General features: G+C 43.0%; 1 protein-coding gene across 2 annotated transcripts; it reads left to right on the top strand.

The window, feature by feature from the left end:
* Nucleotides 1-24640, top strand: LPL (lipoprotein lipase; the record flags this gene model as incomplete). 2 transcript variants are annotated; one of them, XM_081092315.1, is made up of 10 exons in its annotated part: nt 1-266; nt 6980-7140; nt 11109-11288; nt 12794-12905; nt 13642-13875; nt 15216-15458; nt 17526-17646; nt 18365-18547; nt 19989-20093; nt 22726-24640. In XM_081092315.1, coding segments are annotated over 10 exons (1425 nt in total). The 2 variants fall into 2 exon arrangements, with proteins under 2 accessions (XP_080948441.1, XP_080948440.1); XM_081092314.1 differs by lacking the exon at nt 22726-24640 and having other exon boundaries at nt 182-266; nt 19989-20097.
* Between the last annotated feature and the right edge of the window lie 1933 nt (nt 24641-26573).

Here is a 26573-nt window from a genome sequence, read left to right as displayed (position 1 = left end):
CTCGATTCCTCTTCCTCCGAGGAAACCTGCCACTTCTAGCTGCCTGGCCCTGCCCTTCGAAAGGCGACTTGACCCGCTCAGAACCGAAGCTCCTCCAGCCGCCTCCCGCCTCCGGCTCCGGGTCCATCAGTCTGTCCTCCCCCGCCCGTGCCCAGTAGTTCCTGCGGAGGAAGGAACTCAGATGGAGAGCAAAGCGCTGCTCCTGGTGGCTCTGGGCGTCTGGCTCCAGAGTCTGACCGCCTCCCGCGGAGGGGTGGCCGCCGACAGTAAGTTTTGCGCGCAGACGCCCCTCCACCTGCAGACTCGGCTCCGGGGCCACCTCCACGCTCGGGAGGATGGGAAGGAGGAGGGCGGATGGGGATGCGGATGCGCACCCAGGACTCTCTTAGCCCGAGCGCTGCTCGGAGAAGTCCTCGGGGCGGAATCCGGGAGCGGCGGGAAGGGAGTTCTCCTTCCGATCTTGCTGGGGCGGCTCGCAGTTCCCGCCCTGCCGGTTCCCGCGCTGTCCCCTCCGCTCCCGTTGGGGCCGATTCCCGGGCGCCCGGCGCAGCCGGAAAGGACAGGAGAGTGTGAGAGGCGGGACGAGGGAGGCGGGAGGAAGGGCTCGGGTGGCAGTGACCAGCAGTCACATCCCCGCTCGGGAGGCGGGGGCCCTGGAATGAAAGGCGCGCGGGCCAAGGTGACCCTGGCGTGGCCTCGGCTGCGGCTCAGCCCCCGCCCGTGGGAGCGCCGGCAGAGCGCGGCCCCTTTGGAGAAGCTGGCCCGAGGCGGGGGGATGGTGCTCTGCACCCCAGAAGCGCAGGACACTCACTCTGCGCCGAGGTGGGCGTGGGGGACCGGAGATGCGAGGCGCGGAGGCCTGGGGACGCCGCATCTTGCTTTCCCTCGGGCGCAGGGAACTCCTCCAGCGGCGGCTCTTGTACGCTCGGCTTTTCATAGCGCCCAACACATCCAGAAAAGGGGTGATTCCCCTGAAAACGGGGACTTGGGGGCTGCCAGGTTTTCAGTGGTTCTCCTCACTGTCTTCTTAGCTGAGCCCCACTTTTGGCGCCGCCGGGAGGCGGCCGAGGTTGACCCCTAGTCACTGCCCGGGAGCTTAAGGCGCTGCAGGCCAGATGCGAATTTCTTTCTTGCGGACGGGGTGGGGTGGGGTGGGGTGGGGTAGGGTGGGGTGGGGGTGGGAGGAACCCGCGCTCCACCAGAGACCTGCCCGCAATAGAGGCAGCCTGCCTGCTCAAAGGATGGACTAGTTGGTCTTAGTGAAGTCAACACAGAACTTGCTGCTGTGTTTTTTCTTAAATGATAAAATACAGAAAGAAAAGAAAAAAAAAGCAAGTGCAGCAAATCCTAAAAGGAGGCAGCGTGTTCTGTTCTCTTCTCCGGCGGAACTGAAGCTCTGGTGGCGTCGCGTGGACGCCCTCTCGGGTGGCCCGTGCGCAGTGGTTCAAGTTATAGTCGGGTTCGTCCCTGACTTTGTGAGTTTCTTTCGGTGCGGAATGGTGTGGAAGGACCTGCTTGTTAGGTTAAGAACAATGCAGATTCCCTTAAAGCTGGACATCTCCTGCGGCGGCACGTTCCCCTTGAGGGGTTGGCACCATCCAAGAAGGAGGTAGGAACAAACTCCGCATTCTTATTTTAGAAAGCCCACCATAGGGTAGTGTTACTTCTACCGCAACACACACACAGAGACGTGTCCTCCGGAGTGTCCGTTCCTGCCAGGCCCCCTGAGAGGTCCAGGACCCAAATTCCCGGGCTGGTCCGTGTCCCCTCTTGGGGTTTATCTTCCTCAACTCCAAAAGAGGAGCTTGGGCCAGACTCAAATCTTTCTTAGGCCCCTGTAATTCTTACTCTTTGATTTCAATGGACATTTAGGTGATGAACGAATTAAATTGGATTTTAACCAGCACGCTTGTACTGGCTGTAAATGCATGGAGGAGCCATCTTTAAGTAGACTTGAAATTAATCCCTCTCAGGCTCACCCCTCCCCACCCCCCTTTATATTAGGCTTCTCTTAGCCAGCAACTTCCCCCACCCCCTTTTCTCCTCCAAAAGAGTTCATCTGAGACAGTAAGGGTTTCAGAGAAGACAGATACAGGTGTGAGGGAAAGGTGAGCAGTACCTCCTCGGGCTCTGAGCTTACTCCTCATCTCGAGTTTATTCTAAGAAGAACACGAGGATAGGAAGCACGGCCCTCAGTTTCCTTGTTCTTGGAGCCACCCGAGCTCTGCGTGGCCTCGTCAGGAAACCGTAAGAACTAGAAGATGAGCATATGGGTCAGTGCTCAGCAGCCGAAGTTCCATTTGACTGGTCACAGTGAACTTCCAGGCTAACATCTGAATTAAACATGCTGGGCGATGACAGCAAAATAGCAGATACCACCTGCAATGGAGCTGAGCTCGGCGCGGGATTGATGGGGGAATAGCTGTACTGAGTTAGGGGAGGAGGTACAAAGGAACATTGTCACTTTCAGGCAGTGTATTTTTAGCTCAGTCCTCCTTTCTTGCTTTATTTCCGGAGGAGAAGTTGGGCTATACAGTTCACTATCCATTTTAGATAACAATATTGATTTTCTCCCCCTCATAAAACTTGTTTTTTATTTTATTTTATTTTCATTAATTTAACTTGTTTCTTGGCACTCTGCAGAAGCTGCCTGAGTCAGTGATTGCGACCATCAGTCTCAGAGAGCAGAGGAATGACTGATGAGGGCTTTTAGGAGGGAGAGAGGGGAGGGGAAGGGAGAGAAAGTAGAAACTTCAAAGAGAGTTGCATTATAATTGAGCTCTTATACCTCAAGTCTTCTTATAAATGTCAATCAACTTCATCTGATAACTGTGAGCTGCCTTTGGAATATCTTTACTGGGATGCTTCATGCTTTTCCTTTTCTAGCAACAAAAATGTATCTTTTCTAAATTTATCCTTAAAGTGCTTTGACTTATCAATCTAATTTTATCTCTGTGAGTTATTATCCGCATTAAGATAACTTCCTTGTCTTTATGCACACACTTAGGTTTTTAGCTATCTATTTAGGAGTTTAGGAATAAAGATTACATAGTCATGAAATGCCTTAGCATGCAATTTGCTTGGCACCCCCAAATTTCCCCTTAGTGCTTAATAAGGACATGTCTGATGGGGCCAGGGTGGCATGGTCGTGCTGGTATGATAAGCTAAATTCAGGATAGAGGTTCTTATAAAGAAATACACCTTAGGTGCCCCCCCCCCGGCTTTTATTATTCTAGATGGCTTTAATTTCCAAAGGGACCCGGTAAAAGATCCTTATCCCCTTCAAAGAATAAGTGCAGAGTGACTAATATTTCCATGTATGGAAACAGTAATTTCCTTAATAAAAGGAAGCCGTATCAGTTCATCTGCCAGCCAGGCACACTCCCAATGTGTAAAGCACACACTGAAAGCTCGCAATCAGGATCCATCTTTCTCCCCATCTCTACGCGGCCCAAGTCAGTTCTGTGAGGGCTGATAGGGGTTTGTAAAACACACTCGTCTTTAGGAGGCCGAGACATCCGTGAGGGGCCCACAAACACCTATAGTATAAAAATTCCTATCAGATCAGAGAGAAGGTAAAACTGACATCTATGATTTCATCCATTGCATTAAAAACATCACATAGCCTATAGAGTGGTAGTATTTTCCTGTCAAAGGCTTCCTATGTTTTCTGTAACTTAAAATGAAAAATACTTTCCTTGCAAAGTGAAATAAGAGTCTCCAAATACAAATTTGCTTGAGAATGTATGAATTTACTATTATTTTTCTTTGCAAGCTATGTACCCAACAGGAGATCTTGGTTGTGGGGAGTTGGAGCTCCCCATGAACTATACAGATAATCTGATACAGGATCTATGGATTGAATAGATTGTGTGTGTGTGTGTGTGTGTGTGTGTGTGTGTGTGTAAATGTACACAACCAGCCTTAGTAATTACAAAGAATATTTTTAATCATTTCAAAATCACCAGCAACACCAGGACCACCATGTTGCATAATCTAGGGGAAAATGGACTAAAAGCTAGTGTTGTCTTCTGGAGTTGTGCAAGGCACAGTCTTAAATATCAATTTGTCAAATAGGTAGTGGGTGAGATCTATCTGCCAGGTTGTTCAGATTATTCCTGCTTTAAAAATTCTGCTAATTGAACATGTTACAATAAGACTGGTAGAGAGGAGGCAAGAGTTATTTGATGTGGAGAGATGTGGGAGAGGGACACTAGTTTAGTTTTAAATTTTCTAAAGTATTTTCTAACAATAAAAATTTCTTGCACATTGAATACAGAAGCAGATTAAAAATCTGCAATATGTTTTTCCCACTGTCAGATAAATAATAAGGCCACCAGAGTGCTTCCTTGGTTAGGAAGCAAAAGGAAGACCTATAGCTTCAAATAAGATGAAAAGCAGGGTGCACTCTTGATGGATGAGTGCATTCCAAGTGCAATTTTACTATATGAAATGAAAAAAAGAGCTTTAAATATCAGTCTCTTATTTGAAGAAATTATCTTAAGAGTGTTTAGATTCTAGAGATTGGTGTGTGTGTGTGTGTGTGTGTGTGTGTGTGTGTGTGTGTGTGTGACCACCTTGTTACATATAATTGAACTGCGTCCAACACGGCCAGGGGTGAACCTGAGGAGGGGCAGTGAAAGATTAAAGAAGACAGCTGGCCCCGTTTGAAGTTTCCTTGCCTAGATGGCATTGGATTATCAGTGACATCAGCCTTGGAATGGCATTCATTTGCCCAATGCTTTCCTCTCCTGCATCTTGGATATAGTCCAGGCTACTTGTTTCCACTCCCTGTAGCCTTTTGACTTCCAATTCTAGCATTACAGTCTTTAGCGAAATGTCCTGGTTTACCTTTAAGCATTGCTATTAGGACTTCTATTTTTTGCTTTACTGGTACAGTCCTTAGACACAATTTAAATTTAAGAATTTGACTATGCTTCTTTGAGCATTGTTTTAGAGATCCCTTTCCTGAGATTCTGAATTTCCCACGTTTTACACCCAGCTACTACTAAACTCCGCTCCTTACCTTACTTTTTGCTTTGTGTGCGCGCTTTACTGGAGCGTCCTTTCACCTTGCAATTGTAGTTTCCCGTACCCAGGCCTCAGGGCCCATGTTGGGCGCCACATGAACTGCGTCCAGCATGGCCAGCGGTGAAGGATTAAAGAAGACAGACAAGAGAATACAGCTGGGGCTATATGGATCTCTTGTGCCTGGATGAGGACACAGAGAGACACAGCCTGCAAGCCGAAGCTTTATTTTATAGTCAGAGTACACAAAGCAAAACAAGGGAAGTGGTCAACATGTTTACAACGTTCTTGCGAGTTTCACCTTATTTTGGCAGCACTTGCCGCACCTCCCACAGCCCATTAGCTACCTAGGGAGGAACTAGGGAGGGCTGTAAGGTCAAGCTTAATTATGCTCGGAGGGCTCTGCCCTCCAAGCTGGGACTTGTTTGTGGCCCTGCCACAGGTCAGTCTGAGGCTTAACCCTATAACTGCTCCCTACAATAATGAATACTTAGTAAGAAGTAACCACAATATTGTTTTAGGAATTTTGAAAAATAACTATGAAAATTATTAAGAAAAATAAAAAGGAAAATATTGGCCAGTCCTCAAATAAATCGATGATAATTTTGGTTTGAATGTTTGTCTTTCCATGTACAATATCATTCTTATTTTTGGCCTCACTTTTGCAATGTTATTTAAAATGACAGATTTTCAGCTTTTGAGTTGTGAAAAGAATAAATGTGAATTAAGAAATTAGAAGTATTTCTAAATCTCAGTTATGTATCTCCTGAAAGTTTTAAATAGTGAAATCTGAAATCTATAAGTTATTACCTTCTTAAAGTGAATAGACAGATTATTTTTCCCTTGATAAGAAATTACTATTTTAGCAACAAAATAGTAATAATAGTTATATTTTTATATTTAAAAATATATTTTCCCCTAATATAACTTCCCTCTGTGTTTGCTTTGTAAATCAGTCTGATTTTATCTGCCACAGTGTTTACTTCAAGTGTTCACTGTGACGTGATATGTACTGTTTACAAATACCCTGTGAAGATTTATCAACATTTAGATTTATTGTCCAGAGAGAAATAGGCTAAAGTTCTCTTTCTCTCCTTACTCATTTTGGGATTAATTATGAAGAACCAAAGTGGATTCTCTCCCAAACCAGCTTTACAGTAGTTTTTTAAGCTTTGACTTTATGGAAGATTAAAGGCATAAGTGGGAAAATAAATATTTGGGGAAAGAGTTAACAATGGCTCAGGTATTTATGAACAACCCACTAAATTACTTTTAAAAATATCTTGAACTGATGTGTTCTGCCACAGGGGTGGAACCCATTCCACACCAAAGCTTCCTCGAGTCGCCAACTTTTCTTTTTGCTAATATTTAAAAAACCATGCTGTTGAAAAGGAAACAATCTTCCCGCAAACAAGCTTTATTGTATACTATTATGGGATCAGAGATATATGATATGCGTGGAACTAGACAACGAGAGAGCCACGAACTAATGTTCTCTAAGAGAATGAACTTTGAACTGGAACCCAGAGACCTGCGTTCTGGTCCCCATTCTCTCTCCCACTATTATAAGCAGCATGACCTTGGCCAATTTATATTTTGAGAGAAGATTGAATTAACTAAGGAATTTCTAATAGTAGTCAGACACACACACACACACACACACACACACACACACACACTCCCTGACTGAAGGAGAGGATGGAAGATATAGGAGAGATCCATATTGTTTAATTCACAGTTATTTGAAGACCGTCTCTGTCAGCTTTGATCACCACTAGAGAATCAGTCATTCTCTTGCAAACCACATTCATTTTTTTAAAAACTTTAGAAACACAAATGGTATTGGTGCTGGCTGCTTGTGAACCTTAGACATACTGACCATTTCATCAAATAAAAAAACACAGCCCTCCAATGAGCTTCATATCCAATTTTTTCTTTTCACATATTATAGGAGAAAGAGATTTTACAGACATTGAAAGTAAATTTGCTCTAAGGACCCCTGAAGACACAGCTGAGGACACTTGCCACATCATTCCCGGAGTGACAGAGTCTGTGGCTAACTGCCACTTCAACCACAGCAGCAAAACCTTCGTGGTGATCCATGGCTGGACGGTAAGAGAGGCTCTGCAGGAAGGAGGGGTTTGGGGTGGCCTTGTGTCCTGACCATCCTGCCCTAGTTGTTGGGAACCCAATGATGGGTCTCCACGCCCCATACCTCTACTTGCTTCCCGATGGCTTTGCTTTAAACCTGGAGAGATGCTATCTCTTAAAGGCAGTTCTGGGCCAGGCTGGGGATTATGGACTCTAAAGTGACAGGTTCCTGAGTACTTCCCCCAGACAGTACTGACCTGCATTTTCCCTTGGTACCTAGTTGGGGCCCTGGAACCAGCCTTCCTATTATGTGGAAAATGAGGCTTTGCTCAACTACAGAGCAGAATGTAGGTTATCATTTTTGGGAGCCGGTGGAAACCTGGCATGATCCTGATTTGTCCAACGCATCCCCAAAGGTTCTTTCCTAAGGAAGACAGCCTGTGAGAGTGAGGAGAGGGCTGGAGTGGAGTGAGGGGGTGTTTGTTCCACTCCTGGTTTTGCCGTTCTCCAGCTCTGTGATGTGGATCAAGCCACTTCTCATCTCTGGGACTCAGCTTATAAATCCGTAAAACAAAGAGGTTGGACTAGGCATCCTTCCACTTCCAACATTCTCCAATTATAAACTTTAGGGAGCTTTTTGTAGAGATGAAAGTAGGCTAGCAGGGAACTGTCATACAAGATGACTATTATATTTACTTTTAAAAATATGAATAAACTAGTTCTCTCTAAATAGGCCAGATAGCCACTCTATGTGGTGCAGCTCTTACTTAAGTACTTCAGTTGGTTTTTAATATTTTAAATCCCTAGTGAGCAGCGTTCATTGTTTATTAAAAAGGACTTAAATAAAGTGGATGGTTAAAGAGAGAGCATCTTTCCATTATGTCAGAGCTTGCAAATATGGTAATAGGTACTAAATTATAATGATTGACATACTTCTAGTCCCAACCGTTATCGACAGTAAAGGACAATTGCTAAAAGTTAGGAATTTTAAAAAAACATGTATTTTTCTCATGTTAAGATGACACAACTAACCCAGCATCAGTGGATGGTACCAGTTTCATCACTGGTCCTACTGTCCATGAAGCCCATTTATGTTCTCCTCATCACGGTCCTGACATTTTGAGAGCGTGGGCTCCGGGGCTTGGCCGCTGGCCGGGGGACTGAGTTTCACTGCGCAGAGCTGGCTGGTCTGCACAATCCAGCCACGCTGGGTTTGACCTCGGCTTATCTCAGTGAACTCCCTGGCTGGTTCAGGTGGACTCCCTGATGCCGGTGGCCAGGAGGGTTTCGGTTCAGTTGTGCATCTGATAATAAAAAAATTAAAAAAATTGGTACTGGTGTAAGGAACCTCAGAAGAAGAACCTAGAAAAACCTTTCCAGACTGCAGAAGGTGGGTTCTCACTTGGATTTCCCACCCGTTTAGGTTAGTGACAGTATTTAGGTTGAATTAAAAAAGGAAGGACTAGGTTAGTTAATAGGCAGTTAAGACAAGTACCAGTCACCGTAGGAGTAAGTTGGGTTCCTTGCTCTTTGACAGGCTGCCTCATTTGGAAACATCGATAGCAGAGAAAAACTTATAATAGGGCCCTTGTTCAAACAAGATTTCCCTGCCTTGTCTGAAGTAGACGGCTCAGCAGCCAAGGGCTGAGGACGGAGGGCAGTGCGGAGGTTCTGGGGCTTTGTCATGAGAAACCCAGAGGAATGCTTAGCGTGCGGTGTGCGCAGGGCACAGCTCAGAAGGCGGTTCAGATACAGCTGTGCTGGAGTTTTGCCACCTGCTTGGGTTTCACAGGGCTCTCACTGTGATGTAGGAGGTCCTTACCCCTGGCTGAAAGGAGGAGTGGGTAACATTGTTTTCTGAAGAAACGACATCCTCCTCCCTTGAGAGACGGCTGCACAGGGTGGCCCCTAATCCCCAATAGAGGAGAAAGGGGGCAGGACCAGTTTCTCAGAGTTTTGGGCAAAGTGGGTGTTCCGGCTGGTTCCCTCGAACATCCAGGCTGCACCAGGACTTGAAGCACAGGCTCTGAGACTTGTTCAAAGGAGATTTAATGAAGTTCCTAATGGGCGAACATCACTTTTGTACTTTTTCTTCTTTGTTTTCTCTTCATGCTTAAAATAGCCATCGAGTTGGGGTTTTATCCCTGCAAGCAGATTGGGAACCAGAATGGTCCCAAGGAGAGACTGATGAGGTGGAGGGTAACCTCGAGACCACCTGAGTCTGACGCCTTTGTTCTGTAGGTGGCCCAGTGAACAGTGCCCACATTGTTCATAGCTGTAGTTAGTGAGTGGCAGAGCTGGGGTTGGAGCCAAGATCTCATTCTCCGGCCTGCTTTTTAGTACCGCAGAGCACAGCAATGGGGTAAAAAATGGTGCAGCTTGTTAGTGTCAGGAGTGAGGCAAGCGACCACCTTTAGAGAGCTTAGTCTAGAAAATCGACGAGACAAAGTGGAAGTGTAAATCTGAAAGAACCCTTGCTGTAAATCAAAATTCCAAATGAAGTCCCTTGGTTTGGAAATTTTTTTCTATTAGAATTAATCTTAGAAGGTTAAAGGTGTTACAGGTCTGCCCCGAAAAGCTGCCTTGCCCATAGATTTCAGAATCTCCTTTGTTGAGGACATGGTGGCTAACCGTGAAAATATGATCTGCTCTCAGATCTTGTAAGGGTGGGTAGATTTGGGGATTTAAATCAGGTTGTTGCTGTGTACAAGTTTATGGCAGGATGGTGTGCAGTTTTCTAACCTGCAGTTTTTAAGTGTTTCAAAGTGTGCATCTTTCCACAGGTGTCCAACATCTTCTTTCTGAAAACATAAATTAAAAATTTACATAAATAGAGTTAATTTGAGGACCCCATAATTCTTTTGACTTGGAATTTTGAGGCCTTTATTAACAAGAAGTAAAGAATTACAGATTGGTCCCCAAAGGACCAATCTAATAAGTAGGGAAATGTGACCATTAAACCTCATTGATTTCTATGCTAATAAGGAAGAATTTAAGGGACTTGTGAAAATGTCTGCCCTGAAGTTGATCATTTTCTTAGTTATTAAGAAAGAGATCGCTAAGCAAACTTGCCTTCTATTAGGAGACGTTAGCATGCTTAAAACTATTTTTTTTTTCATTAGCAAATCAAATGTGTATGTGACTCTTTATAAGAAAAAAAGTGCACCTTTATCCACCAAAATAATTCTGTTCAGAAACATTTATTAGCCTGATTGATAGTATTAAAACTGATTTTTCAAATATAGTTTGTAATTGTGCAGAATTTAAACTTGTTCAGATTGACTTTTCTTTTAATACTTTAAATTATTGATATTTTACTGAATTCATAAAATGTGCTTTTCTTTTCTTTATTTTTTAAAATATATTTTATTGTTTTTTTTTAAAGAGAGGAAGGGAGAGGGATAGAGAGCTAGAAACATTGATGAGAGAGAAACACCAATCAGCTGCCTCCTGCACACCCTCTACTGGGGATGTGCCTGCAACCAAGGTACATGCCCTTGACTGGAATTGAACCTGGGACCCTTCAGTCTGCAGGCCGACGCTCTATCCACTGAGCCAAACCAGTCAGGGCATCTTTTTTTATAAATATATTCTTTATTGATTTCAGAGAGGAAGGGAGAGGGAGAGAGAGATAGAAACATCAATGATGAGAGAGAATCATTGATGGGCTGCCTCCTGCACGCCCCACACTGGGGATGAAGCTTGCAACCCAGGCATGTGCCCTTGACTGGAATCGAACCCAGGACCTTTCACTCCACAGGCTGAGCACTGAGCCAAACCAGCTAGGGCCATGAAACGTGCTTTTAAAGTTGAAGGCCTGCTAAGCTGCAGTCTGTCATCCCTGAGCATTTGTGTGGTTTGATTCTTCTGTCTGAACCTATGGGCTTCCTCGTGGGTTTGTTTTTTCCCACTTAATGTAGCTGTAATTGGCTGACCTCTGTGACAGGTTGTAGGTGGGTATTCTAAGAAGCTTGTATCATCCTCTTCAGGTGACAGGAATGTATGAGAGCTGGGTGCCCAAACTCGTGGCTGCCCTGTACAAGAGGGAGCCGGACTCCAACGTCATCGTGGTGGACTGGCTGTGGCGGGCCCAGCAGCACTACCCAGTGTCTGCGGGCTACACCAAGCTGGTGGGGAAGGATGTGGCCACGTTTATCAACTGGATGGCGGTAAGACTCGGGGAAGAAGCCGTGTGCCCAACACAGATCTCTTGGCTAGAGCTGGACAAATGGCTGGTCTTTGTTCCTTTTCACTCAGTTATAGGTATTTTCTGGGGCAATTCAAATCTCAGCACTAGATGGGCATTGGCATTATTTATTTATTTTTAAAAATATATTTTATTGATTTTTTTACAGAGAGGAAGGGAGAGGGATAGAGAGTTAGAAATATCAATGAGAGAGAAACATCAATCAGCTGCCTCCTGCGCACCCCTTACTGGGTATGTGCCTGCAACCAAGGTACATGCCCTTGACCGGAATTGAACCTGGGACCCTTGAGTCCACAGGCCGATGCTCTATCCACTGAGCCAAACCAGTTAGGGCTATTTTTTTTTTTTTAAATCCAAAAGCAGCATTATGATTAGAATGATAAAACTATAAAGCCAAGACGTAGTCCTGCCCTGCTCTGCCCTTTGATATTTTCATAGTGAATAGATTTGCTGAGACCAAGAACTAAGTGGGTAGAACAGAGAAAAGCTTATTACTTCTGGGCCTAGGGAAGGTGTCATGTTCGGGCCCTTCCTTCCCTATCAGCTGGCATATGACATTTTATTCTGGCTTTGGCCTGTTGGGATGCTGATCTACTTGATGAAAACATTAATAGTACTTATTCCTTAGCATGGATTAGGGGTCCAGACTTTTGTTGAGGGTTAGGGGAGTGATGGAAGTGAGCTAGGAAGAATGTGGCAGGGACAATCTGTAGGATGTGAGGTGATCAGGGCCAGGAGTTCAACTTAGCTTCCAGTTTTAGCCACACAACTCTGTGAGGCCATCCTCTAAAAACTCCCTTGGAAAGTTTCTTGGGATTGAAAGAACAGGGCCAAATTACTTAACTCAGCTGCTTAGAGGTAAACCATAAACAGTGTTTATTGGACTGACCATTGAAAAGTTGACATTGACTCTTTTGCTAACCAGGAGAGTGAACTTGGGCAAATCTGATGGACTTCAGACTTCTCATCTGTTGAATGAGGAGGCTGGACCATATATGTCTGTGGTTCCTTCCTCTTTAATATTTTCTGATTTTTAGCCATTGCTTGGCTGACCTTAAAGAATAAAGTGATGCAGGATATTTAGAGTAGGAAATATTGGGCTATAGTTAAATTTGCGTATTTGTGTATTTATATGTATACATATGTGTATCATTCAGATATACATATCTATATATAACTCTAAACATGCATATACATGCATACATATATTTTCAGATATATGGAAATTCCCATACATTTTAATTTCAGATGTATTGGAAAACTTTCTAATTCAAATATGTTGTTAAGGAAAGAGAAAAACTCAACACTAGCATATGTCTTTCTTATCTGTAACACAAAATTAAAATAAGTAGAATTAGTTTTCAGTATTGCCTATATTTTAAAAACAATATTTATATTTCTTTTTCTTTTAGCTTTGATCTTTTGCAAAGAACTGTAAGAACCCTTTTTTCTTTCTCTTTTCCAAAGGAGGAATTTAACTACCCTCTGGATAATGTCCATCTCTTGGGGTACAGCCTGGGGGCCCACGCTGCTGGCGTTGCAGGAAGTCTGACCAATAAGAAGGTCAACAGAATTACGGGTAAGAAAGCAGTGCCTTTCATCTTATAACAAAAGAGTTGAGATGCCTGTCATTCTGAAAGGGAATGGAATGTTTGTCAAATGTGTTCTTCTGGGTATCCCCAACCACTTGATTATCTCATGGGAGCGCTCCTGGTTAGATAGGCCCTTACTCTCATGGGCAGACCATCCACTGGCAGAAGGGAAATAGAGCAGAGTTAAGCACAGAGAGCCCACGGGGTCCCTCCTCCCTTTGCCCCGGGCTTTGGGAGTGTGTTGCCCATATGCCACCTCTCATAAAAGTACTGGGAAAATGAAGGAAATCAAGTTATCCTGAGTGAAAATTACTAATTCATACTCACAAATATAAGAGAGCAGTAAAGCTTAAAATTCCCCAGAAATTTCATTTTTGAAGGAGCTAAGTCTACTTTTCTGATTCTCAGTAATTGAAAGTTCCTAATAAGAATCTATAGGAATCAACCACAGGACTTGTACACGTGCATATTAGCGTAACCAATGGCATGGACACTGGGGCGGTGGGGGCTTCTCCTGGGGGGTGGGAGTGGCCGGGGAGGGGTCAATGGAGGAAACAGGAGACATATGTAATACTTTAAACAATAATAATAAAAAAAGAATTCATGGGGCTGCCAATTATATTCAAATGGTGAGCAATAGAATGCTAGGGTGGTACTGATGGAGACTAAAAACAATAGGAATTTTTAAATCTTGAGGCCTTTTCACCCCCCTCCCCCATCAAGGCCTAGATCCAGCTGGACCAAACTTTGAATACGCAGAAGCTCCAAGTCGCCTGTCTCCCGATGATGCGGATTTTGTAGACGTCTTACACACATTCACCAGAGGGTCACCTGGCCGAAGTATTGGAATCCAGAAGCCAGTAGGGCATGTTGACATTTACCCGAATGGAGGCACGTTTCAACCAGGCTGTAACATTGGGGAAGCTATCCGTGTGATTGCAGAGAGAGGCCTTGGAGGTAAATACGATTTAGAAGTTAATTTCGCATAAGCTGTGTTCTTAACTCTTACCAACCCAGTGTTCTACCATCCCCCAAAGTATGTCATTTTAATATATACTTTCACCGAGTTATGTTCCTGATGAAGTGTGGACTACACAGAGTAATGCATTTGCGGGGACCAAAGACAAGCGAGGTGAGGTTCAGACAAGGAAGCTCCACTGCCTTTGATAATAGCAGCATAACATGTTGTCGGCCACATGTTACCATACTTTGAATGTAGTTGCAGAACCAGCAGAGTTATTTTGAATTTTATGGAAAGTAAGGGACATGTTAATTAGTCCACATTTCTTTTGTCAGGTTTTAAAGAGATGAACAGATCAGAAACAAATCACCGTTCTCTAACAACAGATATTCCAAAATTCTAAGAAAATATAATATTGGCTTAATGCTTAGTTTAATAATTGTGCTAGCTTGTGTTAAATTTATTATTTGTCTTAAGGGAACTTTGTATACTTTGTGGACAATGGGATATACCTGTAGAGAATATGTTCAAGACTTTTGTGCACATTATAAAACTTATAGCATAATGTTACTATTTTCAATAATTATGAAAGTTTATGATAATAGGTACACTCTTATGATATCAGTGATTATTTCTAGAATTCATTTAATGTAAAAATCATTAGTAGTAACAAAACCCTTGAATGTTACATAGCATCTATGACAAAATACTATTTATTTAATAATTATGCCTTTATGATGAGATTTCTAGAAGTATTTTTCTAGAAGCATTTGGGATTATTATATTCTTTACATATAAGAGAAGGATATGTAAGTTGGCTGAAATAAACTTCTACTTTAGATATCTCTTATAGTGTCTTAGATATACAAATATTAGAGAGCAGTAAAGCCTAAAGCTTCCTATAAATTTGCAACTTTGACATTATTGGAGGTAGGTGAGAAGCTGCCACCAAGAATAGCCTCCTTAAATAGCATATATAATCAAAAAATCATAGGACTAGATCCTGAGGCCATTTTATTCTTTTAAAAAAATCTTCACCTGAGGATATATATATATTTTTTTTAGAGAGAGGAAGGGAGAGAGGTGAGAGAAACATTGATCGGTTGCCTTCTGTATGCACCCTGACTGGGGATGGAACCGGCATCCTAGGTATGTGCCCTGGCCAGAATTGAACCCGAAGCCTTTTGGGGTACCGGACGATGCTCCAACCAACTGAGCTACCCAGCCAGGGCCTGAGGTCATTTTACTCTTAACACTGCACCTACACATTCTAGATGAGGCACTCACTGAGGACTTCTACAGAGCTGAAATGTTCTTTGTTTCCCTTTTTCGCCAGATGTGGACCAGCTGGTGAAGTGTTCCCATGAACGCTCCATTCATCTCTTCATTGACTCTCTGCTGAATGAGGAAAACCCCAGTAAGGCCTACCGGTGCAATTCAAAGGAAGCCTTTGAGAAAGGGCTCTGCCTGAGCTGCAGAAAGAACCGTTGCAACAACGTGGGCTATGAGATCAACAAGGTCAGAGCCAAGAGAAGCAGCAAAATGTACCTGAAGACTCGTTCTCAGATGCCTTACAAAGGTAAGCTCGAGACCGCTATAAACAGGAAAATCAATTTGATCCCATTTTTTTGTCATGCTCATGCTCATTGCGTCACACGTACTGATGCTGTTCATTGCAACAGAGATGATAAAATGATATTACTACACATTGAGCCCAACTTGTGTTTGTTGGTAGAGAGGGAGTTGCATGGATCCACTTTTCTGAAGCTCTGAATTCCCGTTGCCAGGAAGGTCCTGTGCACAACCTGCCTGCCCTGTGCAGCAGCCCTGCTGGCCTCCCTCCTCTGTAATCATGACCGTTAGCATGGGCCAGCCCATTAGTACAAGACTCAGAGCTAATTTGAAACCATCCATCCAGAGTCAGCCAACTATGGCCCATGGGCCACATCCAGTCACCACCTGCTTTTGTACATAAAGTTTCCTTTTTTTGTTTTCTTTTCTTACAAAACCTTGCGTCGAGGGCTGACTTTCAATAGATCACAGTGAGGGAGCTGCTCTGTGATGTATAAAACCCAGACCCAGAAGCTGGTCGTCTAGGAATGGTTTAGCACCAGGTTTCCCATGAACGTGTGCTGTGTGAAGGGCGAGGGTGTACATAAAGTTTTATTAGAACCAAGTCACACGCATTTGTTTCTGTATTGACTAAGGCTGCTTTCCTGCCACCATAGTGGAGTTGAGTAGTTGGGACAGAGACTGTATGGCCTACAGAGCCTAAAATATTTACCACCTGGCCCTTTACAGACAAAGTTGGCCAGCTCCTAAAGTTTGCTTTAAGTGAAGGCAGAAACCACCTGTATTTTAAAATACAACTATTCCTGGGAGGGGAGAATATACCAAACCTCCTAAGGCATTTGCATTTCATTATGAATTTGTTCACAGTTGAATTTAGAGCAAGGCCTACAGGAACTGAGGAGAGAGGAGAGGGGATAGTCAGGTACCTGGCCAGAAGCACTAACATCAGAAATGCTGGCTTACGTGGTGTCAGTGGAAGTCCAAGGGAAGGAATGATATTAAAGAAAATAGATGTGACAGAGGCCTCTGTTTGTGAGGTGGTTTGTGACAATCTGCAGAGGTGCATTTGGTGGCCCGGAGGTTTGGAGCACCTGTAATTCAAGGAAGCCTTTTAAGTCATGAGCAAATTCTTCATTTCCCTGGCTCTTGAGAATGAGGAAGCGTGTGTGAGGTGTAGAGGAGACCATGCATTCTGCGTGGTGCCACTCAGTGCTCCACCAGTGTCTCTGGGGCACTCTGGCAGCCCCGACTTTTCCTGCTCCAGTCTGTGGTGATGCCTGCAAGGGCTCCACTTAACATCAAATTCTGTTTTTTTTTAACCTTTAGTAGCTTAGTCTGCTACCTCTCCTATCCCTTATCGTCTCCTCCATTCCATCTTCTCAGGGTTTTTCGGAGAGATGAGTAGAGCAGGGAGGAGATGTTCAAGTTCCGAGGCTGTCTCTAACATAGGACGCTTTAGGGACTGATAGTCTTTATGGCCTCACTGGTGGGTGATTCAACGAAACAAGTCTTATTGTGAGACTGCTATATACCTACTGTGCTAGATGATGGGGGAACAGAGGGTGAACATGATCCTCTGACCTGGAAGAGCTTAAACACAGGGTAGGGAGGTCAGCCATACCCACGAAGCATGAAGAAACGTAGTCACAGTGACACAGTAACAAATGCCAAATATGCCTGGTATAGAAACTTAGGGACATCTTGGCGAAGAAACAGGTGGAGTTCATGGAGAAAACAACATGGGTAATTTGGCGACTTGATTTAATCTCTTGAGTACCCCATCAAAGATGACTACTTTCTAGGACTGCTTGGCAATTCAGATATACCTGGATTTCCCCTCTCCACTGCAACCCCCCTTTTCTAAAAGAGAGTAGAAATCAAGGTTTGACTTTTCTAGTCACGAACACCATACAGACATGAAGAAATCTTTTTAAGCCACACTGATAGCATGTGTGAGCACTTCCTACTTGATCACTAGTGAAATCCCGTCTGTGGCTCTGAATTGCCTGCTTTTGGGGGGCTGTGATGTTTCCATAAAGACTGATCAGCACTTGTTTCTATTTTCTCCCTACAGTCTTCCATTACCAAGTAAAGATACATTTTTCTGGAACTGAGAGTGACACACAGACCAACCAGGCCTTCGAAATCTCTCTGTATGGCACTGTGGCCGAGAGTGAGAACATCCCCTTCACCCTGTGAGTAGCCGCATGCATGGCCTCCAGCATGTGGGTTTGCCATGGCCCTGCTCCTTGCCAGAGCCATTGGTCTGAGGAACAGAAGAGGAGTAAGACACCTAGAAAAAGAAATATTAAAGAGAATTTAAAAAAAATCTATATGGCAAAAGATGGTCATTACAGGGGTGCATATAATAGCATAGATTAGAAGCAAAGTAGTGTCCAACATTGAGGCCATGGTTAAGTGAATTGTGATTTAACAAATCAACAAAATCAATCTAGCCTCTAAAAACTATAATTATATAAAACTAGATAAAACGTGGCAAAAGTAGAAGGTAAAATATGTAGTGAACAAAGAAAGAATAGAGCATTTTATGTACATTGTGATTGTTACAAAATCAACACATGTTCACATATCAATACAAATTGGAAGAGAATATATAACAATGAAAATAATGTCTCTGAATAATTGGCTAATGGATTTTTTCTTTTAAAACTGTGTCAAATGGTTCATATTATTAGGATAAAAGTTGGAACGGATGAAAGGGATGGAGATATCTTTTGAAATACACTAAATGCCATTGACATTCATCTTGAATATTTTGTTGGACATTTTTTGCATTTTTAAAATACCCTCCCCCCCAGACAATAAAGCTATTTACATCTTGGGAGGAAGAAAAGAGAAAAAAACCCCACTTGATTCCCAGAACTAACCAAATATGTTGATTTTTGTATCCAGGCCTGAAATTTCCACAAATAAGACGTACTCTTTCCTCATTTACACGGAGGTGGACATCGGAGAACTGCTGATGCTGAAGCTCAAATGGAATAGCGACTCATACTTCAGCTGGTCCGACTGGTGGAGCAGCCCTGGCTTTGCCATTGAGAAGATCAGAGTGAAAGCAGGAGAGACTCAAAAGAAGTAACTACCTTTATTTTTCTCCACTCCCTTTAGATTCACTCTAATGCCATTACCTAGAGGTAGTGTTTCTGGAGCCTTCAACACTCAGATGAAACTTTACTGAGCTTTGTCTTTAAAACGATATCAGCTAGTAAGTGAAACAAGTCAGATAAGGAACAACGAATGCCATATGATTTCACTTATATGTGGAATCTAAAAAACAAAGTAAACAACAAAACAGAAACAGACTCATGGATGCAGAGAACAAACTGATGGTTGATAGATGGGAGGGGTTTGGGGGGGCTAGGTGAAAAAGGGGACAGGATTGAGAAGTACCAATTGGCAGTTACCAAATAGTCATGGGGATGTAAAGTAGAGCATAGGGAGTATAGTAGATAATTTTGTAATAACCATGTATGGTGCCAGATGGGCACTAGACTTCTCAGGGGGAATCATTTCGTAAATTGCATAAATGTCTATCCACTATGCTGTACACCTGAAACTAATACAATATTGAATGTCAGCTGTAATTGGACAACACACACACATACAACTATATCAGCTAGATAATTACACCTATAATTTTGGGGGGAGTGTTCCCTAATTATCATACCAGGGAAGTAACAGTATTTCTGAATTTCATGAAAAGACAACATAAGCCCACATTGGTCACAGTCATGTGTGAGAGCTGAGGTGAGAAGTCAGGAATCTCCGTTTCTCATTTCTCACTGCTTCTTGCAAGCACAGAGCCGTCACGGAAAGAACCTCGGAGATGTTCCTTTGACGTTCAAAGATTAGAACCAGCCTCTTCAGTAAGGATGAAATGCCAAGATAATCTCACCCTGACTCCCCAGTCCCACCCTACACATATCGATACAAGGAATGGCCTAGAGAGCCCCGGGGGGTTGAAAACTTTTATAAGAAATGTACAGGGCTGTTGCAATCTACAGTGCGAATATAACATTGTTAGTAAAAATGTGACTTTAAAACTTAGGATTGATAAGTTATTTCTCTTTGGCCATTTCCTTTTATAACCAATAATAATAATAATAATAATAATAATAATAGAGGAGGGCGTGGCTGGAAGAGCAGCGCATGCCATTCTGTAGCAGGGCCAGTTGGAAGCTGGTTTGCGAATTCCCTAAGGCAGACACTCAGAGGCGGTGAAACTGATCTCGTATCATCCCTTGGCGAAAGCCTTGTGGTTTTAAGGCTGCTCCAGGGTGTCGTATGCCAGCTGCACTGATGAACTGTCTTCAGTGCTGAACAGTGGGTTAGATCCTCAACAAACCCTCTGATTCAGCTGTCTTGTTGACCAGAATGGCCCGTATGTAAACAGTTAATTATTGGAAATATAAAAAAATTAATCAGGCCGGTCACGTGGGATGTAAACAGCCCTGATTTCTGAACGGTCTTTTTCATTGTTCCATACGGCACGTTCACATCCCTTTTCCCCCCACAGGGTGATCTTCTGTTCCAGGGAGAAAGTGTCTCGTCTGCAGAAAGGAAAGTCATCTGTGGTATTTGTGAAATGCCACGACAAGTCTCTGAATAAAAAGTCTAACTGGTGAGCATCATGGGCTAACGCTCTCTGGGTACCGCATGTGGAACACAGGCCTTCACTGATTCTTGTGATCAGGACCGTCCGGCGGTCTTCTTTAGCCCTTCCGTACACACATCAGACTGGTCCATCTGTTTTTTTATCTGTCTCTTTAAAAAAAATTTTTTAAAAAAATTGATTTCAGAGAGGTAGGGAGAGAGAAGTAGCAATATCAATGATGAGAGAGAAACATCTGTCGGCTGGCTGCCTCCTGCACACTCCACACTGGGGATTGAGCCCGCAACCCGGTATATGTCCTGGGAGCCGAACCGTGACCTTCTGGTTCATAGGTCGGTGCTCAACCACTGAGCCACACTGGCTGGGCTTTTCTGTCTCTTCCTGTTCTTTCTGCCAGCTCTACCTTCACCCCTGGCACACTTTTTTTAGATTTTATTTTACTTCTTGAACAGCCACAAAATCTTCACTTGTGCTTTTCCCTGTGCTGCGTCCCTGCTGCCTTTATGCCCCCGTGTGCAGAGCATACAGCACACGCTAGTGGTCATGTGGCTGTGGATGCAGCCCCTCCCAGGAGAGCGAAATATAAGCTGCAGCGACATATAGTCCTTCACTGATGCTTTAGGTGCCAGCCGGCTCAGGGACAGAGAGCCAAAGGGGCAGCCACCAAGCATCCATCTCAAAACTCGAAAGATGGGGAGTTAATGGAGTGGGAGCGTAGGAGACCGGCCTCCTCTCCCCCTCAGAACAGCTCCCTGGCTCTTTCCTACCTGACCTTGGAGGCTAACCCACGTGGCAGCTGTCGGCTGAATCTTTCCAGAGCGTCAGTACTAAGTGGAGTCTAAGCATGTGACCTTCCCCACCCCTTCCTGCGTTCCTGCACTGTGCCGCTCCGCTCCTCCACGCATTCCCCGGCCAGGCGCCAGGTGCTAATGAGAGAGAGGCAGCGAGAAAGAGGAGAAAGCTTAGATCATACCCTGCAAGCCAGTGACACAAGAAGCAACCGGAGAGGCTGGCCACAATGTTATCTGGAAAGAGAAAAAGCAATTGCTTTTGGGTTGTCTTCTCCCAGTTACATTTCTAGACAAAAGTACAGAATAAGAATTGCCTAAGCAGAAAAAACATATTAAAGACCTACACGGGATATCAGTATTATTTTTAATTTCTATTTTTAATATAATGCATCCATGGATAATTGTGGATTATAGGTAGATTAGGAAAAAGAGGCAAAAAGAACATCACTGTGACTCTATCACCCAGGGACAACCCCCGATTAACATTTTAATAGACAGGCAGATCTCGCTTTATTGCGCTTCCCAGATAATGCGTTTTTAACAAATTGAAGGTTTGTGGCAACCCTGCACCAAGCAAGCCTATCGATTCTATTTTTCCAACAGGCTCAGATGATGGTTAGCATTTTTTTAGCAATAAAGCATTTTTAAATAAGGTATGTGCATTGTTTTTAGATGTAATGCTATTGCACACTTGATAGACTAAGCAAGCATGCCAAACTTGCGGCCAGTGGGCCCTGTGGCCCGCCAGCGGGTTTGACATGCTTGTTAAATTTTCTATGCACTGGGAAACCAAAACACTCGTGTGACTCCCTTTAATGTGACACTCACTTTATTGCAGAGGTCTGGAACCAAAGCCGCAATGTCTCTGAGATATGCCTGCTATATTTTCAGGCTTTCTCTATGCACATATAGTACTTCTATGTTTTAAATTGTTTTACAAAAATGGAATTATGGCATATATACTTTGATTGGCAAGGTGGAGTCATCTGGATTACAAACATTAATGTAAGACACTCAAGATAAATTTGAAACGGAGAATAGTTACTGGCCTAGAGACTGTTCTAAGAACAGGTTCGTTGCTTTGTTTTTCCTCATCACAAATTTGAGGCAATTTCACATTTGCTTTAACTCTCAGAAAGGGACTCCTATGTGAAGTTTAATACATGAATTTATGTCACATACAAACACACACAAACATACATGTACACATACATTCTCCCCAAAATATTCACAACTTTAAATCTATAATGTCAATGTAAAAACAAAATAAACCCCAAATTAGGAAATAGCTCCATCTGTTTATAAGGTATTTCTGGTCATATTATTTATAAGTTATAAGAATTTACCTGAGAAATTCTCATGATCTAGTCCTTATCCGATTATAGGATTACTGAGACAACAAATGGTTAGGCAGCATTTTTTAATGCATCTGAACTTGTGTGGGAGGTAATTATGAACCAGACTAGCAACCTTTTGCAGTTTCCTTCTGTGATTAAGTTAATCAAGCAAAGTTTTTCTTTCTGATATAACTCTTTAGAAGTCTCATATCAGAAGAAAAAAAAAAAAACACCCACACAAACCAGGCATTTCTTGCAACCATTGGGTTCAGTGCTCTGAGGATGACAGTCTGTTGGAACACGGCGAAGGAGATGACATAGTGCCTTCCTTCTCTAGAAATGCAACCTTGCCCTGACCCATTTTCCACATCTTCCCTGGTTTATTCTCACTTTCGTTTTGACTTTCCAGTTGAAATATGAAGGTGGTAGGGGAGGGGAGAGGGTTGTAAAACACGAAGCAGGTAACAAATCACCTTTCTCTTTCTCTCTCTCTCTTTTTTTTTCCCCTCTCAGAATCTGCAGAAGGAAGAACAGCACATGAGTTCTGTGAAGAATGAATAACTTTTACAAGAGACGCCCAGAGCGTTGGGTGGTTAAAAGTGAAATTTCCGGAGTATTAATCCCAGCTATCCCTGTTAGTTACCTTAAGAGACAGTCTCAAATACTAAAAAGTGGCTAACTTAATTTGAGGAGTACAGTGGCCAAATAGCACATCTTGCAAAGTTAAAAACCAAAACCAAAACACAGCAGATATAAACAGGACTGCATTTTACCCTTTGGAAGAGAAATAAGAATTTTCTGGGCTTGTGGTAAAATAATAAAGCTTCTTTATGTCGTGACTTTAGTCATAGCCTACAAATAATTAGAACCTCATATTTTAGCTGGAATTCTGCATTTTTGGGAGCCATACATTCTCAAAGTTTACTCCAAGCCTGAGTAAAAAATAATTTTTTATGGCCTGAGTGGGACTTATTCCTTATCGGTCAAACACCTGCCTTTTTTGGAATGGCTGCCCTCTTGCCATTGGATGCAGCCCAGGAGTTAACCAGGAACCAGTGACTGGAGGGAGGAGTGGAGAACGGAGTTGACTGAACCTTTAACACTTCCTGTGGTTAGTTGCATCATAACTGTTACAAATTAAAGGAGATATAAAATTTAGAACAATTAAGTCTTAAAAGGCTTTACAGTTTATTGCTTAATCTCTTCCCTCCTTTTCTTGCTTTGTCTCAAAGTTACAGTTTAACAGTGTTCCCTGGGTAGGTGTTAAAATGAGCCTGTTGCACTTAGCTGACACATAATTTTCACTATGGAGAAAGAAAATGATCCCATAATTTTAGCATCAGATTTCCCAACTATATTCATCGAGGTGAAGTTGTTTAATATCCAATGGTTTCTATTCGGCTTTAGGCTTATTTCAGCCCTGCTTCAGCCATACTTTGAGTAGGACTCTTTCTTCCCTGGTTTTGACAAGAACATGCGTTCCAAGTCAAATTCTGAAGCACTCAAACGTCTACCCATTTTAGACCAGGACCACTTTTACCAAGTAGAGAGACGGAGAAGTCACGGGGACATATTCATAAACAGTGCTTAAAGCCATCATGCATGATGAAAAGAATCCTCAATGGCCACAGCCACATGAAATGTCATGAGAATTGTTTTTAACAACTAGTCAGGAGTGAGTGAGCAATTATTTATAAAATAGATCTTCTGCGTTCAGAATGCTTTTCTATCTATTAATATAAAATGAAGTCAAATATCTCAGAGGCAATTGCTGGGAATCCAAACTGTGAACACGTGCGGGCACCTGAACACATGCATACTCACACATGAAGCACTGCGTACCTTACTTATTCAGTGCAGCTTGGAAGGTGAATGATCAAAAGATGTATTGGGTTTTGTTGGCTTAGAAATTGTTCCGGAGTTCCATAACGTCTGCCATTCATCTGAGAAATATGGTTGTACAGAGTAGGACGAATGTTGTGATTGATATCAGCCAGTTTGGCATGAATTCTCTCTAAAAATAAATGTTGTGTGATTCGTGGTTGGCATCCCCCTTTATTGTAATTCATTAATTTTCTGGATTTGAGTGCATAAACTTAAGAACATCTGAATCAAATCAGTGCATGGCCCTGGGAACTCTGGCTTTTGTGGACTTCACTATATATTATATATTAACAATGCTTTGGCGTTAAGTGTTATTTATTAGCTGTAAATATATGTGTGTATGTGTAAAAGGGTTGTACATATGGGAAAGGTCGTCATGGCTATCTGCGTTTATAGGTGTGCGGTGCTAACTTTGTACATGTCTTTATCAGTGACAGTCTCACTGAGCCAACTGACTCTGATGAAGAAATACAATAAAATGGGCTTTAAGAAAAACAAATTTACTTAACCATGTGAAGTTTTAATAAAATTGACATTTTATTACAACACTAAGTCATTATTTTGTATAATTTTAGTCCCCTAAAGTAGAAATTTATTCTTAGGGCAGATTCATTAATTTTTTACTGAGTAACCACTATACTTAGTAAAAAATGTGGCTTCTAAAATAAGAGTGCACATTATGTATATTTTTTTATATTGACATTTGTACAGGGCCATACTTAGAGACACTTTATTTATTTATTTGTCACTAAATTACAGCCCATGGTCAAACAAATCCACTGTGACCTATTTTTCCATGGCCCACAAGCTAAGAATTTAAAAAAAAAAATTTATTTTTATTTTTCAATCATAGTTGACATACAATATTATATCAGTTTCAGGTGTATAATGTAGATATTAGACATTTATATAACTTATGAAGTGATCACCTTGATAATTCTAGTACCCATCTGACACCATACATAGTTATTATAATACTAGTGGCCCAGTGCATGAAATTTGTGCAGATTAAGAGGTAATTAATTAGAGGAAATATGTTAATATTGCTTTTGGCCTTTCTCTATAATAGAAGTGTCAGAGATGAAAGAAAATCAGTAAAATGTATATGAAAATCTTCCTCCTGTCAGAGGGACCCCATGGGACCCAGAGTCAAGTCCCCGCCTACCCACGTGCACCTCGAAATTGTGCAAGACCCAGACCTGGCCGGCCCCACCCCCATTGGGAAAGATCCAGACCTGGTTGGTTTTACCCCCATCAAGCCCTGCCGGGTGGGGGGCACAGCCTCAGGGCCCCCATCAAGCCCTGCTTGGTGGGAGGGGGATGCAGCCTCAGGTCCCCTGGTGCACCCTCAGGTCCCCTGGCCTGGCGCCAGGGTTGGGGATGTGTGGCCTGAGGTCCCCCAGCCCAGTGTCAGGCAGGGGGCATGGCCTCAGGTGCCATGGCCTGGGGTGGGGGGCCTGGCCTGTGGTCCCCCGTCAAGCCCTGCTGGGCGAGGGAGCACAGCCTCAGGTCTCCCGCACCAGCCCAGCACCACACAGCCTCAGGTCCCTGCTGATTGCTTGTTATGGCTCGTTATGGGAACCCCTCCTCCACTGTGAGTGCAGCCATCTTGTGTTATGGGAACCCTGCCTCCACTGTGGGCACAGCCATCTTGTGACGATGCGATGAAGTGAGGGTCAATTTGCATATTACCTCTTTATTGTTATAATATTATTGACTATACTAGAGGCCTGATGCACGAAATTCGTGAAAGGGGCTCGGTCCTTGCAGCTGCGGTGGCTTGCCTCGGCCCTTGCAGCCCCAGCTTCATCCAGAAGATTGTCTGGAAGGATGTCTGGAATGTTGTTTGGCTGTCCAGCCTAATTAGCATATTACACTTTTATTATTATAGATTTTCTGTGCTGTACTTTACATCCCTGTAACTCTTTTCATAACTGTCAATTTGTACTTTTTTAATCCCTTCACTTTTTCCACCTACCCACTGACCCCCTCCCATCTGGGAACCATCAAAATGTTCTCTGTATCTGTGACCTTGTTTCTGTTTTGTTTGTTGATTTATATTCTTTTTTTAGTTCCACATATAAATGAAATCATGGTATTTGTCTTTCTCTGTTTGACTTACTTAGCATATTACTCTTTAGGTCCATCCATGTCTTAAAGATCCTTTAAACTAACTACAGAGGAAAATGATGCAAGCATTTTCCTAAATAAAATACAGAGAACTTTCCTCACCTGCAGGATACTTTTTCACAAGCAAAATATTAGACTAATATAAAGATATCGTTGACATTGTCTCTTTCTGAGGGCTAAATATTGGCTACAAAGAGATTGGCGTTTATGCAATAAAATGAACTGCTTGGGGCGGAAGGTTCATTTTTTAGATTTTAGAACTTTGCTTTGGGCTGTCTCGACAGTGAAAAAGGACATACAATAGCACCCACACAACTAAGCAGGGATTGCTTCTTCTTTTTTTGTTT

The sequence above is a fragment of the Myotis nattereri genome (assembly GCF_964212035.1).
Source record: "Myotis nattereri genome assembly, chromosome: 5".
NCBI lineage: Eukaryota > Metazoa > Chordata > Mammalia > Chiroptera > Vespertilionidae > Myotis > Myotis nattereri.
This window is presented reverse-complemented; position numbering and strand designations above follow the sequence as displayed.